This window comes from Sus scrofa, chromosome 7, assembly GCF_000003025.6.
Source record: "Sus scrofa isolate TJ Tabasco breed Duroc chromosome 7, Sscrofa11.1, whole genome shotgun sequence".
Classification (NCBI taxonomy): Eukaryota; Metazoa; Chordata; class Mammalia; order Artiodactyla; family Suidae; genus Sus; species Sus scrofa.
The window spans coordinates 41,466,462-41,485,902 of NC_010449.5; the positions used below are offsets into that span (position 1 = coordinate 41,466,462).

The 19,441-nt window shown below is 44.1% G+C and overlaps 1 protein-coding gene across 1 annotated transcript; it reads left to right on the forward strand.

The window, feature by feature from the left end:
- On the forward strand, positions 2,128 to 18,685 carry TDRD6 (tudor domain containing 6). The gene is given in 6 exon segments (XM_001928168.4): positions 2,128 to 6,309; positions 6,312 to 8,381; positions 10,671 to 10,795; positions 12,802 to 12,891; positions 16,925 to 16,988; positions 18,095 to 18,685. Coding segments are annotated over 6 exon segments (6,384 nt in total). The 5' UTR covers positions 2,128 to 2,318; the 3' UTR covers positions 18,139 to 18,685.

The window sequence follows — 19,441 nt, forward strand, 5'->3', positions numbered from 1 at the left end:
ACAGGATACACCTTGACATTAACATCAAGGATTAAAGGTCTCGAGTTATGGAAGGAGGTTGGGGGTCAAGTTAAATAGAAAACAGACGTCATTCACTTTGGTATCTGTAGCTTAAGAGCTGGGTTATACCTCTTGAATTGAAGTAGAGGATTGGTGGAAATCTCCATTATCCCCTTCTATGATCAAACAATCCCAAATGATAGTAAGACCATTTTATAATGAATTCCTTCCACCATCAAGGACACAGTGCCAGATTATCTTCTTGTTTTGTTGTTGTTGTTAAACCCTTATTATGTGCTGACCAAAAGTCCAGCACTGGGCTAGGCATTGAGAATACCAAAATACTGAGAAGAGGTCCTGCTTTCAAGAAGTTCACACTGATAGAAAGGAGAAATAGAGAGTTCCCGTCATGGCTCAGTGGTTAACGAATCTGACTAGGAACCATGAGGTGCGAGTTCAATCCCTGACCTTGCTCAGTGGGTTAAGGATCTGGTGTTGCCATGAGCTGTGGTGTAGGTTGCAAACATGGCTGTGGCTGTAGCGTAGGCTGGCAGCTGCAGCTCCAATTAGACCCCTAGCCTGGGAACCTCCATACGCCGCAGGAGCAGCCCTAGAAATGGCAAAAAGACAAAAAAAAAAAAAAAAAAAAAAGGAAAATAGGAAACAATTGCAAGATATGACAGGTAATATGAGAAAGGTTTGTAAAAGGAGAAAATACTCCTGCCTGTGAATAGTGAAGTCATGAGGAAGAGACACTTAAGCTAGATCTTGCTAGATGTTTTAAAACCAAATGTCTGGTTTTCTTCCGTCAAGAATGTAAACGATTAATTAGAGAAATTTGGAAAATGGAATTGAATGTTCAAGGATGAGATTATCAGGTAAAAGTCTTTTTAGAGAAATCAAATTCATTCTTGATTATTCAGAGAGTATTTGTCCCCTCAGCCCCACGTTAGATTCCAGGAATGCAACAAAAAGTTCTTGCCAAAAGGAGCTTCCAAGCTGGTGGGATGACAAAGTGATCAAAGACAACTGTCACACAGTGTAGAAGCAGAGAGCAAGCAAGAGAGGCTCTTGGAAGCACTTGGTCGGCTCTAATCTGAATAGACTAAAATGCTGAGACATTTACAAGCCAGGGTTATATTAAGCACTGCTGATTTTATCAATTATTATATTTGATAACATTTCAAAATGTGAAGGAGTGAAATAGAAGATATGAGAAATCCCTATGAAGGTGCCTTACTCTGCCATTTCAACCCAAATGGAGACACATCTCCGGGAGTTACTCAAGAGTTTGTGCTTTTCAAATTCCCCTCCCTCCCTGTTGACAAACCGAGTCTTCTAAGGGTTACTCTGGCAAGATTTAGGTGGGAAAAAGAACGAGAGTCCAGCTAGACAACAGCAAGCGTTGGAAGGCACTTTCTTCCCTGACTCTTGACCTTCTAAGAGTCTAGTTCGGTGGTAGCTCCGTGCGTAAATGGAGACTGAACACCCACAAAATGGGCAAACAAAACAGCAGAAAAACTCACATTGGGTGACCGAGGGGAAGGAAGCATTGGAAGGTCTCCATACACCTCAGAATTTATTTACTGTAACCCTCATGACAACTCTATCCGTCCAACCGATCCAACAGGTTCTTGGAAGAGAGGATACTCCCTCGAGGCCACTAGGCAGAGCGCGCACAGCCAAAGCCCTGCCCCGAGGGTGCCACCGCGAACGCCGGAGCGCCCCGGGCCTCTGAGAGTTCCGGCCCAACGCCTGGAACGTGCGGTTGGCGCCTCCCTGTCTCCTCCTCGTTTCTCCAATTGTCTCGCAGGGCGCCGAGCAGAGGGGCTCCGTCCGTCTTAGTCCGACGGCGTGAAAGGAGGTCCCTGCGCGACCTGGGCCCTGCCGCGGCCCTGGCCGTCCGCCTGCATCCTCCAGAGTGCAAGCGCTCTGGGCAGTAGCAGGTGGCTTTCCTACCTCGCCACGTCCGTCCTGCTCCTCCAGGCCCCTCCTGCGCCTCCAGCCAGCGTCCCTACTGCAGTCCCGAGTCCGGCTCCGCCCCACCGCCCACGCAGGCCCGCCCACCTCCCGCGGCCGGAAGCCGCGGCGCCTCGCGCTGCAAATGCCTGCGCGTCCGCGCAACCGTGAGCGGTTGGTGGGGCCGCGGGCTTTTACCTGTCGGCGCGAGTCCGTGAGGTCCGGCGGCGGCGGCGGCGGAGTGGCGAAGGGGACGCCTGGTCGAGGGTCCTTTCAGCCCGTCTGTCCTGAGAGCCCGCGTCTGCAGGGCTCTCCTTCCAACGGCGCGGGGGCTTCGAGGACCAGGTGCCGCCGTGGAGATGTGCTCGACGCCCGGACTGCCGACGCCAGGGACCTCGCTTGTGCTGCGAGTGTCCTACGTGGACGTGCAGCCCGAGGTGATCCCGGTGCAGCTCTGGGGTCTGGTGGGCGAGCGGCGGGACGAGTATGTCCGGCTGAGCCGGGAGATCCAGGAAGCGGCGGCGACTGCGCGCGGCCCGTGGGCGCTGGGCGGTGCCTCGGCTTCGCCGGGTGAGCTGTGCCTAGTGCAGGTGGGGCTGCTGTGGCACCGCGGCCGCGTGGTTAGCCGGCAAGCGCAGGAGAGCCGCGTCTTCCTGCTGGACGAGGGCCGCACCGTTACCGCCGGCGTGAGCTCTCTGGCGCCCGGACGCAGCGAGTTCTTCCACCTGCCGTCGGAGGTACTGGGCTGCGTGCTGGCGGGCCTGGTACCAGCGGGCAGCGGCGGCGCGGGCGGGGGCGAGCCCCAGCACTGGCCGGCCAGCGCCGTGGACTTCCTTAGCAGCCTGCAGGGCAAGGAGGTGCAAGGGCGGGTCCTGGACGTGCTGCTGCTCCACCGCCTGGTCCTCCTGGAGGTGCCTGGGCTGTACCAGGAGATGCAGGAGCTTGGCCTGGCCCGGTTGATGCCCGACAGCCTCTTCCGTTCGCTGCTCAAGCGCTACCTCACGGCTACCGTTGCTGCTCTGGGCCCCGGGGTCCAGGTAGTCCCGCGGCTCCCACCCAAGCACGAGCATCCTGCCCTGGATTACTTCTACCCGCAGCTGCAGCTGGGCGTGACAGAGCCCGTGGTGGTCACGCAGGTGTGCCATCCCCACCGCATCCACTGCCAGCTCCGCAGCCTCTCTCAGGAGATCCACCGCCTCTCCGAGAGCATGGCCCAGATATACCGGGGTTCTGTGGGGACAGGGGATGAGAACTCTACCAGTGCCACCTGGGAGGAGAGGGAAGAAAGCCCAGACAAGCCGGGCTCTCCGTGCGCCTCCTGCGGCTTGGACGGACATTGGTACAGGGCGCTCTTGCTTGAGATGTTCCGGCCCCAGCGCTGTGCGCAGGTGCTCCATGTAGACTACGGAAGGAAGGAGTTAGTGAGCTGCAGTAGCCTTCGCTACCTGCTGCCCGAATATTTTCGAATGCCTGTGGTGACCTACCCTTGTGCTCTGTATGGGCTCTGGGACGGTGGGAGGGGCTGGTCTCGGTCACAGGTCGGTGACCTGAAGGCTCTGATCCTGGGCCAGGCAGTGAATGCAAAGATTGAATTTTACTGTTCCTTCGAACATGTGTATTACGTTACCCTGTATGGAGAAGATGGGATTAATCTCAACTGTGTGTTTGGACTACAGTCCTGTTGCTTGGCGGACCGGTTCCTTCAGAGCCAGGGAACAGAGGAGGAAGAGGAGGAGGAGGAACCAGAAACAGAAACAGCTCTTCAGTCTCACTCTCCTGCGGAGGAAGTGGATGAAGAGATTGCCCTCCTGGCGTTAAGATCCATCAAGTTAAAGATGAACACCTTCTATGATGCCCAGGTGGAGTTTGTTAAAAATCCCTCTGAGTTTTGGATTAGGTTGCGGAAACACAAGGGCACCTTCAATAAACTGACGAGAAGAATGTGCAACTTCTATGCCTCTGCTAGTAAGCTGGATGGTGTTGTTTTGAAACCTGAAGCCAATGACCTTTGCTGTGTCAAATGGAAAGAAAATGGCTATTTTCGGGCTATGGTCACCAGATTAGATGACAAGAGTGTGGATGTTTTCTTGGTTGACCGGGGCAATTCAGAAAACGTGGACTGGTGTGACGTGAGGATGTTGCTTCCTCAGTTCAGGCAGCTGCCGATATTGGCTCTGCCGTGTACCCTGGCTGATATCTGGCCTTTGGGGAAAAATTGGAGCCAGGAGGCAGTTTCCTTTTTTAAAAAGACCGTGCTGCACAAAGAATTAGTTATCCATGTCCTTGATAAGCAGGAGAGTCAGTATGTGATCGAGATTCTTGATGAATCTAGAACAGGGGAAGAGAACATTAGTAAGGTCATTGCTCAAGCTGGATTTGCCAAGTATCAGGAGTTTGAAACAAAGGAAAATATTTCTGTAAGTGCCCACTCTCTGAGGCATGTTTCAAATCATTTTACTGCAGAGAATAACAAAATATCTCCTGTCACAAAGAAGATAGAACAAAAAGCCAAGAGAGCTGAAAAAACTACAGCTGTTGCAGAAGCTTTGACTGATGCAACAGTTGTTACCAACATTTCACCTGGGCTAGTTGTACAGGAAAAAGAGAAAATAGTATCTGTTTATTCTCCTCTTATACCGAATTTCTTGGAAATGAAGCCAGGCTCTTCTGGTAAAGGAGAGCTGGAAGTCGGAAGTACAGTAGAAGTCCAAGTGTCTTATGTTGAAAACCCTGGCTATTTCTGGTGCCAACTGACCAGGAACATACAAGGATTTAAAACGCTAATGTGTAGCATTCAGGACTATTGCCAGAATATAGCTTCTCCCTACCAGGCAACCACCCCTGCTTGTTTGGCAAAACGAACAGCGAATGGAAAATGGTCCAGAGCTCTGATTAGTGGGGTACAACCTTCAGAGCATGTTAAAGTCATATTTGTTGATTATGGAGACGAAGATATGGTACCTCTGAAGAATCTTTATTCAATTAGTGAAGAGTTTCTCAAGGTTAAGGCTCAGGCTTTTAGGTGCAGCCTTTATAATTTAATTCAACCAACAGGTCAGAATCCTTTTGTTTGGGATGAAAAGGCAATCCAAGCCTTTAGTGACTTTGTGGATCACGCGTGGGAAGACAGTCTAGAATTAAAATGCACGATATTTGCTTTGGCTTCAATACGTGATGAAGAGCCATTTACTGTCGTGGATTTGCTGACACCCTTCCAGAGTGCATGCCATTTTTTGGTAGAAAAGAGACTGGCGAGACCGGTAAAACTTCAGCAGCCTCTGGAGTCCTCTGTTCGGCTCCATTCTTACTACTATTCCACACATAATATGAAAATCGGAAGTGAAGAATCAGTGTATATAACACATGTCAATGACCCTTGGACATTTTATTGCCAGCTTGGAAGAAATGCACATATTTTAGAACAGTTGTCATGTCACATTATGCAATTAAGTAAAGCTTTGCTGAATTTTAAAACACCTTCCTTGGTCCCGGGACCCTTGTGCCTTGCCAAGTATACTGATGGAAGCTGGTATAGGGGCATCATCATAGACAGAGAACCTAACAAAGTCTTCTTTGTTGATTTTGGGAACATTTATGTGGTACCAAATGATGACCTGCTTCCAATACCCAGTGATGCATATGACGTCTGTCTTTTGCCCATGCAAGCTGTTAAATGTTCGTTATCGGATATCCCGGATCATATACCAGAAGAAGTTACAATGTGGTTTCAGGAGACTGTTTTAGATAAGTCGTTGAAGGCGTTGGTCGTAGCAAAAGATCCAGATGGAAGACTGGTGATAGAACTCTATGATGACAGTCTTCAAATCAATGCTACTATTAATGAGAAGTTAGGGCTCCTTGGTAACAAAAGTGGGACAAGAAAAACAAGTGAAGCACTCCTCTCTACAGTGGAAGCTCTTGAAATGAAAAAGGATGATATGAAGCTGTCAGCCACAGAGTACTTAAGTAAATCCGTAGAGATCAAATCAGCTAGTATGGCGATCTTAGGAGAATCATACAAACCTAAGATGAGCTCGGCACCTAAGGAACTCAAACTTGGGCGCAGTTCAACGAAGACAAACTTAGTCACTCAATATCAGGACTCTTTGGGGACTCAAGATAACCTAGTGCCCCCAGCACCAATAGAAAAGAAAGAAGAAAGTTTGGCTGAGCCACCTTTGAAAGCCACAAAACCAGAAGCCACTCTTTTAGAGAGAAAAATAGGAGATTCTGGTAACAAAGATTTGCCTCTCAAATTTTCTGAGTTCCCTCAGAAGACTATAGTGCCTGGCTTTAAAACCACAGTATATGTTTCTCATATAAATGACCTTTCAGATTTTTATGTTCAACTACAGGAGATGAGGCTGAAATTAATCGTCTTTCAGAGAGGTTAAACGATGTGAGAACAAGGCCTGAATATTACTCAGGTCCACCTTTGCAAAGAGGAGATACAATATGTGCCATTTTCCCAGAAGACAATTTATGGTATCGTGCTGTGGTCAAGGAACAACAGCCCAATGACCTTCTCTCTGTACAGTTTATAGATTATGGCAATGTTTCTGTGGTTTGCACCAACCAGATAGGTAAACTTGACCTTGTCCATGCACTATTACCAAGATTGTGCATTCACTGTTCCTTAAAGGGACCCTGGGTTCCTGACATTTTAAACCATAAGGAAATGATGCATTACTTTTCCCTAAGGACCAGCGAGGCTCAAATTAGATGTGAATTTGTTCAGTTTCAAGACAAATGGGAAGTTATTCTCGCTGATGACCATGGCATCATAGCAGAAGATATGATTAGCAGATACGAATTCAGAGAAAAATCTCAAATAGGACTTTCTACCCAAATCATTAAAGGGGCCTGTTCAAAGTCTGTCCCCAAAACAGACAGAGACACTTCTGTGTTCCTTAACTGGTATGATCCAAATATGAAGATGGTAAGAGCTTATGCCATGGTGATCGATGGACCTGAATACTTTTGGTGTCAGTTTGCAGACACTGAGAAACTTCAGTATTTAGAGGTGGAGGTACAAACTGCTGGAGAACGGGTGACCGACCGGAGAAGCTGCATCTTGTGTCCTCAGATTGGAGACCCTTGCATAGTGAGATACAGAGAAGATGGGCATTACTATAGGGCACTGGTCACCAGTATTTGTGAAGATGACCTTGTGTCTGTCAGGCTTGTGGACTTTGGAAACATTGAAGATTGTGTGCACCCCAGAGCCCTCTGGAGCATTCCCTCTGAACTGTTGTCGGTTCCCATGCAAGCCTTTCCATGTTGCCTCGCAGGATTTAATATTTCAGAAGGTACATGCCCTCAAGAGGGAAATGACTACTTTTATGAAATCGTAACAGAAGATGTGTTGGAGATAACAATATTAGACATCAAAAGGGATGTTTGTGATATCCCTTTGGCCGTCGTTGACTTGAAAAGCAAAGGCGAAAGTATTCGTGAGAAAATGAAGAAATACTCCAAGATTGCTACGAGTAACAGTGAGCTGCCTGCTGAAAAGAATGGCCCTGAGATAAAGGAAGCTCTCGGGTCCTCTAGTCCCGATGTTGGAATGAAGAAACCAAGTAGTAAAGCGGGACGAGAGAAAACACTCTATGTCGAATCACAGACAGATGCGCTCTCTGAAAGAATTGAAAAGGACTTAAACATCGTTGAAACCAAACTAGGTAAATTCTGTGACCCTGGACCTGATAACATTTTTGAAAGCCCAGGCAAAGACAAAATTGCTACTGAGATGTTGGAAGCTAGGGTCGAGTGCCCTCTGGTTGACAAAGCCAAGTTTGATGATAAATACCTCATTACAGGGTTTAACACGTTATTACCCTATTCCAGCAAGACAAAGGAGATCCTAGAACTGAATTCCCTTGAGGAGCCACTTTCTCCTGACGATGAATCCAAAGAATTCCTGGAGGTAGAATCCAGTGTGTTACAGGATTCTCTAGTGAGGGATGAGGAGAAAGATGGGCTGGGCTTGGTGCCCCCGATGGGGCCTCTTCCCCAAGGCTCTGACTTCGGGGCCACCCTGCCCCCATTTCCCATGCAGCTTCCCCTCAACTCTGAAGCTGAGAAGCAGCTGGAACTAGAAGTACCCACAGCCCAGCTGTGTCTAGAGGACAAAATAAACCCTTTGTCTCTAAGAGTTAGTCAGAAAGCCGAAGAATCCCCGTGTGCCAAGGACACAGGAAGGTCAAGTTGTGTGGACTGTTTTGATGAGGAGCCTAGGTTACCATTGCACCGGCATGGAAAGAGTTGTCATCCCAAGATGCAGATTGCAGTGAACGTCTACAAAGAAGAATTTGCAGAATATAAAAACAGAGATGCCATGTTATCCTTGAACTCTCTGTTTTCAGAAGAAGACTCCAGAGATGGAAGGAAACATAATAACACTTTCTCAGATCATGTCCCAGGTAGGTGCATGTCTTTTTCACTCACTTTTTTTTTTTTTAACTTAGAAGTATTTATTTGCGTTAAAGAAAAGAGAACAATTCTTATATAAATTTTTTTTTGTCTTTTTGGGGCCACACCCTTGCTATATGGAGGTTCCCAGGCTAGGGGTCGAATCACCACAGCCACAGCAACACAGGATCCGAGCTGTGTCTGCAATCTACATCACAGCTCACGGCAACACCAGATCCTTAACCCACCAAGCAAGGCCAGGGATAGAACCTGCATCTTCATGGATGCCAGCCAGATTCATTTCTGCTGAGCCACAAGGGGAGCTCCTCTTATTTCAATTTTTGAAAAATTAACTTTGGGGGCGGAGATTAAAACCTGAAAGATCCAACTTGGATTTTATGAAGGGTATTGTAAACATGAGGAAATCAAGTTGTGAAATCAATGTAAAATAATATTTTATATGCTGGGTGAAATACTGAATTATTAATTTTTTAAAAAATAGAGTGCTGAAAATTTGTGTACCCTCCCAAAGTAATCACATTTAAAATGTAAACAAGTCATCGCTAAAATCAAGAAATTGCGGAGTTCTTTTGTGAAACAGAGGGTTAAGTAAGGATCCAGTGTTGTCACTGAGCAGCTTGGGTCACTGCTGTGGCACAGGTTCAGTCCCTGGCCTGGGAACTTCCACATGCCGTGGGTGCAGCCAAAAAAAAAAAAATCAAGAGCTTATGTTTTTTGGTAAGTTTTTGGTTTTTAATAAAAAATTTGCCAAGCGGTAATGTAGGCATGAATGTAGGAATCCTTTTAACAGAATTTTAAATGTAACTGTTTTGTTTCATGTATATACCTTGACAGTCATTTATAAACTGATTAAAAAAAAAAAACACAGGGAGTCTGTATTAACCAAAAAAAGGCAACAGCCTTGAGTAAATATTAGAGAACATTTATTGTCATTAACTTTTTCATAAATTATTGTTGCTGCTGTTTTCTTGGCCACTTAATAAGATTTAAAAGCTACACAAAATGGCTAATTTATCAGGGGTTTTTAAATAATCAATGATAGATTTTTTAAATGTCCATTTTTATATTATTAACTTTGAGCCATTGTGCAAAATAGACCAAGGAGAATGAAAATCTTCATAATCCCACCACCAAGAAATGACCCCTGTGAATGCTCTGATGTACTTAGTCCCTTCCTGCTGTCTCTTAGCCTCTCTGTGTTCATCTGCTTACACATAGTTTTGTTTTGTTTTGTTTTGCTTTTCAGGGCCACTCCTGTGGCATATGGAGGTTCCCTGGCTAGGGGTCAAATCGGAGCTACAACTGCCAGCCACAGTCACGCAGGATCCAAGCTGCATCTGTGACCTACACCACAAGCTCATGACAACGCTGAATCCTTAACCCACTGATCAAGGCCAGGGATCAAACCTGTAACCTCATGGCCACTAGTTGGATTCGCTTCCGCTGCACCACAATGGGAACGCCTACATATAGTTTTAAAAACTAAATAGAGATCATACTCCATACAGTATTGAATCCTGCATTTTAATCCCTTGAAATCTCCTTTCAAAATATTTTAGTTTCCTACTCTGCCATCCTGTGGATCTGTGGTAGTGTACTTAAATACCACTCTAGATTTTTAAGGTGGTATTTATCACATTTTAATAATAATAAGTGAGAGTTTTGGGATAAAAATGTCTGCTCACCTGTCCCATGCTGCTTTGCTGTGGATGGCAGTGGTGACCATGGACCATATTACCTGCGGCATTGACGGCCAGCTTTAATCTTCAGGGTTAGAAATCAGATTCAGGAGTTCCCATTGTGGCTCAGCAGTTAATGAACCTGACTCGTATCCATGAGGACACGGGTTCAATCCCTGGCCTCGATCAGTGGGTTAAGGATCCAGCATTGCTGTGAGCTGTGGTGTAGGCCAGCAGCTACAGCTCTGGTTCAACCCCTAGCCTGGGAACCTCCATATGCTAAGGGTGCAGCCCTAAAAAGACCAAAAAAAAAAAAAAAAAGGAAAGAAAAGAAAGAAATCAGATTCATATCTTTAAACAACATCCCATCATGCTCCTGTTTTTTGAGGAGCTCAGTAAGGAATTAGACGGGGAGGAGGCCCTGGAAGAATTTTTAAGTCAAATCAAGGGAGGGAGACAGACTTAGAACATGTTGCGTCGTACATGACGCTGATGAAACAGGAATAGGAAAAGCAGATTAGGAGAATGTTTTGCTTGTGTATCTAACATTAGGGACGTGAGAGCAATGCCTCAGTGCTCTCACTCTGTTCAATTTGGCAGCTCAACCAGAGACTACCTACACTCTGAAAGGATTTACTGTCGGATCCAAGTGTGTGGTGTGGTCAAGTCTAAGAAACACGTGGTCTAAATGTGAAATTTTGGAAGTAGCGGAAGAAGGCACAAGGGTATGTAAAAGTGAAGTACTTTGTCTCAAAATGTACTTGCAGATGGTTATGGAAGTTTTATCTCACTTGATCAGACAGATTATTTACCTGTTCATTCCCCTCTGCTAACCTGAGGCAGTGTGAAAATCGTGGAAAAAGTTCAAATGTAAGCACTCAAGGCTCTGTCATCTCTCTGACCCTTGAAATCCTACCAGTCACCAAGTTCTGCTCTTCCCACTTATCTCTTGGTTAAAACTTTTTATTTCTAAAGCCACTGCCTTGGTTAAGTTCTGCATTTCACGACTAGATTCCTCTAATAACCTTCCCTTGGTTTACCTCTAATCTTCCTCTGGTTGAATCTCCACGCAGCCAGTGTGAAGTGTGTCAAAGGAAAATCTGCCTACATCATTGCCTTTGGTAATTTTTTAAAATTTTTTTGGTCTTTTTGTATTTTCTTGGGCCGCACCCAAGGCACATGGAAGTTCCCAGGCTAGGGGGTCTAATCAGAGCTGTAGCCACCAGCCTACACCACAGTCACAGCCACACCAGATCCAAGCCATGTCTTCGACCTACACCACAGTTCATGACAACACTGGATCCTTAACCCACTGAGTGAGGGATCGGACTCGCATCCTTATGGTTCTTAGTCACATTCGTTAACCACTGAGCTACGACAGGAATGCCCATCATTGCCTTTTGTAAAACCTATTGGAAACCTCCAGTAAACTGTTTTTCTTGGGGTCTGAAAACCCCCTGTATCAGGATCACCTGCCACATTTCTTAAAAGCTGGTTGATTGAGAATTTCTGGGAAGAGGAATAGGAATGTGCATGCTTATACTGTGAAAATTTGAGAACCACTGGTCTAGAAGAGAAAAGTCATTCACATGCCATAGGAGGTTCTCTGGGGTTGAGCATCCGTCCGTAGAAGTAAGGCAGTCTCTCTCCTTTGGGTTTGTGTCTTATATTAGATGGACACGGTATTGCTTGATTTCTCCTACATGTTCTATGGTGTTTGGCTTCTTTGATGTACTTAATAATTCAATTCTATTTGCCTGTATTGTGTTCCCTTCCCAAACTGGTTAATTTCCATTTATCTTTAAAAGATTAGCCATTACCTCTTTCAGGAAGCATTCACTAGCATTCTTTTCTTTTCTTTTTTCTTTTGTCTTTTTGTCTTTTTAGGGCTGCACCTGTGACATGTGGAAGTTCCCAGGCTAGGGGTCTAATTGAAGTTCAGCCTCTGGCCTATGCCACAGCCAGAGCAATGCTGGATCCTTAACCCACTGAGCGAGGCCAGGATTGAACCCGCAAACTCATGGATCCTAGTCGGATTTGTTTTTGCTGCACCACGACGAGAACTCCAGCATTATTTTCTAAATGTCTCTGTCTCTTCACCCCTCCTCCCCCCAAAAGCTTTATACCTGTTTTGTATTTTTATGCCTCCTGTTGTAGGAGGAGTGTGTACTTCTTACACTGTGTCTATTTATTTGTTTGTTTGCTTTTTAGAGCTGCACTTGAGGCATACGGAAGTTCCCAGGCTAGGGGTCGAATCAGAGCTACAGCTGCCACCCTATGCCACAGGCACAGTAACACAGGATCCGAGCCTCATCTGCGCGACCTACACCACAGCTCGTGGCAACACCAGATTCTTAACTGACTTGAGCAAGGCTGAGGATTGAACCTGCATCCTCATGGATACTAGTTGGGTTCATTTCCACTGCACCACAACGGGAACACTCCCTATACTGCATTTAATTATCTGCTTAGTGGTCTGTTTCTCCACCAAATTTTGAACTTCTCGAGATAGAGATTTCATCGAAGATTGTATCTTTGATCTCTAGGCATAGATACTCAGTATACATTCTCATTCTTTGAGCTGAAGTACCATTGAGTTGAAATGTAATATATTGACATTTAATACCATCATTTCATTGCCTTTTAAAGTATTTCATTTTTAAAGAGATTGCTGTGGTATCTAAAACAGCTTTTTGAATGACCAGTTCTGTTAAATGTTTGTCTCTCGCAGGTTTTGAACCTTTCAAATGGTTTGGAGGAGGTGGTGAGCCCTGAGAATGTCTGGAACGGCATACCCAAATTGGATAAGAGTCCATCTAAGGTAGAGGTTTATGTAGGTAGTTATTAACGAGAGTGTGCTCCTTCATTTTGAAAGGTGATTTGAGCTATTTCCAAAGCCCTTCTCTTCAGGGATAATGGAGGGAAAAATACTAATATTGTAATAATAACAGTGGAAAAGAATGTTAACACAATCAGTATTTCTGGGTTGTATGCCCAGTATCTCTTGGGGGCAAACTACTTATTAATGTTTTACTCCTTGATTTTCATTTGGAGATTTAAAAAAAGGAAAATTGTTTGGTGTTCATGACCTTTATAAAATGCATTTGATGGAGTTCCCGTCATGGCGCAGTGGTTAACGAATCCGACTAGGAACCATGAGGTTGCGGGTTCGGTCCCTGCCCTTGCTAAGTGGGTTAACGATCCGGCGTTGCCGTGAGCTGTGGTGTAGGTTGCAGACGCGGCTCGGATCCCGCGTTGCTGTGGCTCTGGCGTAGGCCGGTGGCTACAGCTCCGATTGGACCCCTAGCCTGGGAACCTCCATATGCCGCGGGAGCGGCCCAAGAAATAGCAACAACAACAACGACAAAAAGACAAAAGACAAAAAAAAAAAAAAATGCATTTGATGCAGAAAATATGGGGAAATGGCAAGACTATAAAAAAGACAAGTATCACAGTTCTCTTGGTGGCACAGTGCGTTAAGGATCGGACATTGTCACAGCTGTGACTTGGGTCATAGCTGTGGTGTGGGTTTGATCCCTGGCCCCAGAACTTTTGCATGCCATAGGCACAGCTAAAAAAATAAAATAAAATAAAGACAAACTATCAATCACCTGTATGTAATACATCCATCCAAAGACAAATAGATTGACCAGTTTTTCTTTAATATTTTTCTCTTTATATGGAATATAAATATATCACGTATATATTTTGAACATGGTTGGTTTCACTGTACATACGGTTTTATATTCTGTGTTCTTCACTTAAGAATATGTGATAAGCAATTTCCCATACTGTTGTGATCTATCTAGACATAAGGGTTTGCCCTATTTGGATTTTGTTGGACTTCTTGCTCCAGCAGCTCTGTCTGATAGTTCCAGTATCTGGTCATGTCAGCATTTGTATGTACTGACTCTCTTGAGAAATTATTGCTTTTCCTTGCTTTTGGTATGTTGAATAATTTTGGATTCTATCCTGCATGTTTTGAATATCATGTTCTAAGACTTTGGATCCTTAGAAAATCTTCTGGAAAATATTAAAGTTTTTGTTTTAGCAGGTGATCCACCTGGTTAGGTTCATACCAGAAATTCTCTGTCTCCTCTGTGTTTGGTGGTTCTCATGTCAGTTTAGTCTTCAAAGCCTTTGCTATGATGTTTGGATCTGCCCAGGGCGTAAGCCACCGGGGAGTTACTCTGGAATTTGAGCAGACATTTATATAATTGCTCAGGGGTTAAAGATTTGGCTCTGCTTTTCTTGGTTCTGTTCTGCATTTGCATAGTTCAGGATAACATTGGGTCTGTCATCAGTTCTTGTAAACTATTAGGGGTTCAAATTTCCCAGCTCCTTTCCTTTTTGAGATTTCCTCCATACGTTCTAGCTCCAAGGGTCCACTTTTCTCCACCCTCCCAGGGGCCCCTTTTCCTGGCCCTCTAACCAGAAAGCATTTTTCTTCCAAAGTTTTCCTCTTTGCTGTCATGCTGTTCTGTTTGGCTGAACCTGCCTCTGGAGTGAAACAGAGAAAAGAGAGGGGGAAAAAAAAAATAACCTATCCTGACTCTTCAGGTAACAAAAGGCTCTTTCCCCACATCCACTGGCCAGAGTTCTCCCTCAGATTTTTTGCTGCCCACACTGTGACTCTTTTCCCTAAGCAGTGACCGGGGCCAAAGGAAAGACAAAAGCAGTGAAGGGCTAGTCCACCTACTTCCCACCCTCTAGTATTCAGGGCCTCTTTTTCCAACCAACTGGCTGGAAGTAGAGGGTTTCACTCTGTTTTGCTGCCCACCCCAGCCGGGCAGCTCTGATTCGGCCCAACCTCAGGTGAAATCCAGAAGAAGAAGAAAAAAGAGAGAGAAAAGAATCTGTGAAACTCGCCCCTGTTATAAGTCACTTTCCAAGTTTTTACTTCATTCCTTCTATATTTCTGATCCTGTTTGCTTTTCAGAAGCTTCAGGGTGTTGCTTTTGGCATCCTTTCCAGAATTTTCAGTTGTAATCAGTGTAAGTCAGCCTACTCCATCTTGGCTGTAACCAGAAGCTGCATAATATTCCATGACATTGCCAGTCAGTAGTTTATTAAACCGTTTCTCATCATGTTGGACATTTAGGTCACTGAAATTTTTCACTATTAAAAAAGATCATTGACTATCTCTCTTACCTTCTTAGGTTAATTCCAGTTTTGTTTACTTGTCAAAAATGAAAGCCTGGAGTTCCCGTCCTGGCGCAGCGGTTAACGAATCCGACTAGGAACCATGAGGGTGCGGGTTCAATCCCTGCCCCTGCTCAGTGGGTTAACGATCCGGCGTTGCCGTGAGCTGTGGTGTAGGTTGCAGACGCGGCTCGGATCCCGCGTTGCTGTGGCTCTGGCGTAGGCCAGTGGCTACAGCTCCGATTAGACCCCTAGCCTGGGAACCTCCATATGCCACGGGAGTGGCCCAAAAAAATAGCAAAAAGACAAAAAAAAAAAAAAAAAATGAAAGCCTGCTTCAGGGTTTACTCAAACTTTCTTTTACATTCTGACCTCTTCCATCCATTAATTTTCAACAATCAACAGCCAGAGCAATAGTAATACATACAAATGGTGTGTACATACAGGATTCTATTTGGATAAACTACTCAATACCTGCCAATAGAAGAGAACCACTTAGGACAAAGTGAAGTGGACATAAAATAATAGAGACACAACTACCTCTGGCTTTAAGCCAATGAGACATATAGAGAAACTATTTATCAGTAAGGCTCTAAATTTTTTTATTTTGTCATTGATGGTATTTTAATAATCCTTGACCTAAGTTTAGAGAAACTCTTAGATGTAGGTGTTTGTCTACATATGAGCTGGTGTTCTGTAGAAAGTAAATATGGTGAGTTATTACGTCATGTATAATTTTTGGTGGTGCATCAATCCCTGTGACCTGGGAGTCATTTTTAGTTACATTAAAAATTTATTTTTTACATCTGAGCTCTTTTGTCTTAGCATAAGAATATGTCTCATGAATTTTTGTATTAAACACCATGCATGCATGTGATGCTATTGGTCATTAAACATAGGGGAAGTATCCCTGTACGTTAAGTCTTTCATAAAGGATCCGCAGCTCACTGTGGGGAATGTCTTTGAATAGCAACCCCCGACAATGCATTAGACACCAGAGTTGCAGGCAATTGGAAAAGCATTGCTAAGCACTGGAAAAGGATACTTTTCCTCCCTGCATGGCTGCTCCAGTGGAGACGTTCTGAAGACATGGGTATTTGAAGAATAGAAAATACACTTAGAATGTGTAAGCAGTGAGGTCTTGCTGTATAGCATAAGGAACCATATCCAATCTCTTGGGATAGAACATGATGGAAGATAGTATGAGAAAAAGAATGAATGTATACATGTATGACTGGGTCACTGTGCTGTACAGCAGAAATTGCCACAGCACTGTCAATCAGCTATACTTTAGAAAATTTTTAAATGTTAAAAAAGAATGCTTCATTTTAAAAATCAAATTGGAATAGATGCAAACTATTGCTTTTGGAATGGATAAGCAATGGGATCCTGCTGTATAGCACTGGGCACTATATCTAGTCACTTATGATGGAGCATGGTGGAGGATAATGTGAGAAAAAAGAATATATATATGTATGTGTGACTGGGTCACTTTGCTGTGCAGTATAAATTCGATAGAACCCTCTAAATCAGCTGTAATGGAAAAATGAAAAGCATTTTAAAATAAATAAAATCAAGTTGGTCCACTCTAAATAGGATTACTTTTTGTCATTGACCATTTTTTCTGGTGTATCTATGGTCACCTTTCTGATTTTAATTATTTTGTACTTATAATAAAGAATCGGAAGTAATCCAAAGGTTTCTTTTGTTAGGCTGTCTTCCAAACAGTGGGACAAGATCTTTACTTCATGTCATCGGATGATACTGCGATGAAAGGTAATGTGTGTTTTTTTTAAAACAAAATACTTTTACCACCCAGAATTGCCAAGTCTTAAAGATCCCATTACCCTGAATCCCTCAGACAAAAATGGTGTATCAGTTTCCTTGGATGTTGGTAGGAGGAAAAAAGACAAGTTAGCTTAAAATGGTGATAACCAAGAAGAAGATTTCTTGAAATATCATAGGGAATTTATTGATTGAATCTTGAACATGTATGATAAATTCATGTTTTAAGCTTATCCATTCCAAAGGCAATAGTTTGCATCTATTCCAATTTGATTTTAAAGTGAAGCATTCTTTTTTAACATTTATTTAAAAATTTTCTAAAGTATAGCTGATTGACATGATTCTCAGTTTAGCTCATATGTTCAGTTGATCTTTGTGAAACAGTATCTTGGGATTCCTTTTGGGATTTTTAATTTACAGGATAATTCAATGTGTTGCCATTCCTGGTTGTTTTATTGCGTGAACTTCTTCATAAGTAGCACACTGCTTCTTAGAACTGAGGCACATTGAGAATGAAATCCGGTCTTGGTGACCTTAGGATTATGTGAAAAATATACACTAATCAAAGAGAAGACAGAACTGGTTGGTGGTCATCCTAGCAAAATATAAAATATGTCAATTTTGGAGTTCCCGTCATGGCTCAGTGGTTAACGAATCTGACTAGGAACCATGAGGTTGCGGGTTCGATCCCTGGCCTTGCTCAGTGGGTTAAGGATCTGGCGTTGCTGTGAGCTGTGCTGTAGGTCGCAGACGCGGCTCGGATCCTGCGTTGCTGTAGCTCTGGCATAGGCCGGCGGCTACGGCTCTGATTTGACCCCTAGCCTGGGAACCTCCATATGCCGTGGGAGCAGCCCAAGAAATGGCAAAAAAAAAAAAAAATGCCAATTTCATTCTCTTTTAGAGAAACTTTATTTGCTTTCCATGGGAAGACCAAAATATTTCTTTAAAAATCATGTCCGTAGGGATCGTTCTTTCTCGCAGTTAGAAGTCTCCCCATTTTTAGAGGACATTCCCTTTGTCATGGGAGCACCTCTGTAAATAATGTTCTGGTTTTTATGTTTCTTCCTCCACCTGAAGCTTTTCTCTTCTTGTTTCAGAAAAGGGGTCCGGAGGCGACAGAGATTTAACTTTGGATCCATAAATGAGGCCAGTCGGTCAGAAGCTGCTCTTAAACAACTGGCATCTCACCCACACCAACAGGATCTTTGAGAAAAGGGGGTGTGTTAGTCACAGGAAGTTGTCATTTTCGAAAAACATGGATGCGTGTGGAAAACAAAACAGATCTCCGGCAGCCCATGCAGTGTATTTCTCGTGCTACCGCTGTGTATCCAGAGTTGGGATTTTCCCTCTCCCTTTAAATATGTTGCCTTTCCAATCCGTGGGGAGGATTTATTTTGCTAAACAATTTAGTTTTCTAAATAATTTGCTAACTTTTCAAAGCATTAGTCACATTTCAAAAAATATATTTTGGTTTCTTCTGAATGTAGTGTTTAAAATAGAAAGTTATAGGTTGATGCCAAGTGTATTCTATGATGCCACCAGGGAGGGTGGCTTTGTTAGCGATAACTCCTTTGAGATTTTTGTTTTGTTTTCTGAAGCTTTGCCTTTCTGTCTAGTTTCGACTAATATTCTGTTTGGATTTACACTCACAGGACACAAGATTTGAATAAAGTTTATCCTTAAAGGTGTCATGGTCTCGTTTCATGAAAGTAAGGAAATAGGCTTCTGGAATGTTGGAGTGATGGAGAGAACCACAGTAATACAGCTGCAGGAAACATAGTAATATTAAATGTTAGTTTTTATGTGTTAGTCACCCAGTTGAAGCTTTAAGTGCATTTCCCCATTTAATCTTTGATTCTGAGGTGCATGTTAATATTGATCCTACTTTACAGGTGAGAAAATTGGAGCCTTTTAGAGAAGATAAATAACTTGCCCCCCATCAAAGAGCTAGTCCATCTCAGAGGCTTGATCAAACCTAGAGCCATCCAACTTTAAAGCCTGTGCTTTCCAAAACACGGTTTTGTATAAGCAGCAGCACCACGCAAAGTATAGACACCAGCTTTAGAAAACAGATCCTAGCTGTATGCTGCTTCCTGGATAGGTGATCTGGGTAGGTTACAACATCATTGAGCCTTGATCTTCCTCATCCATAAAATGGGAATAATAAAAGCTTTCTTGCAGTCTACCTGCAAGTTCTCAGGCGAGGGGTCGAATCGGAGAAGCCACTGCCTACCTGTGCCACAGCCACAGCAACACCAGATCTGAACCACATCTGCAACCTAGGCCGGATCCTTAACCCACTGAGCGAGGCCAGGGATCGAACCTGCATCCTCACAGACACTATGTCAGGTTCTTAACCCACTAGCCACAATGGGAACTCCACTTACGGTATTTTTAAGATTAGAAAAGAATTTATGTAAAGTGCCCAAAAAGGAGTAAGCGTT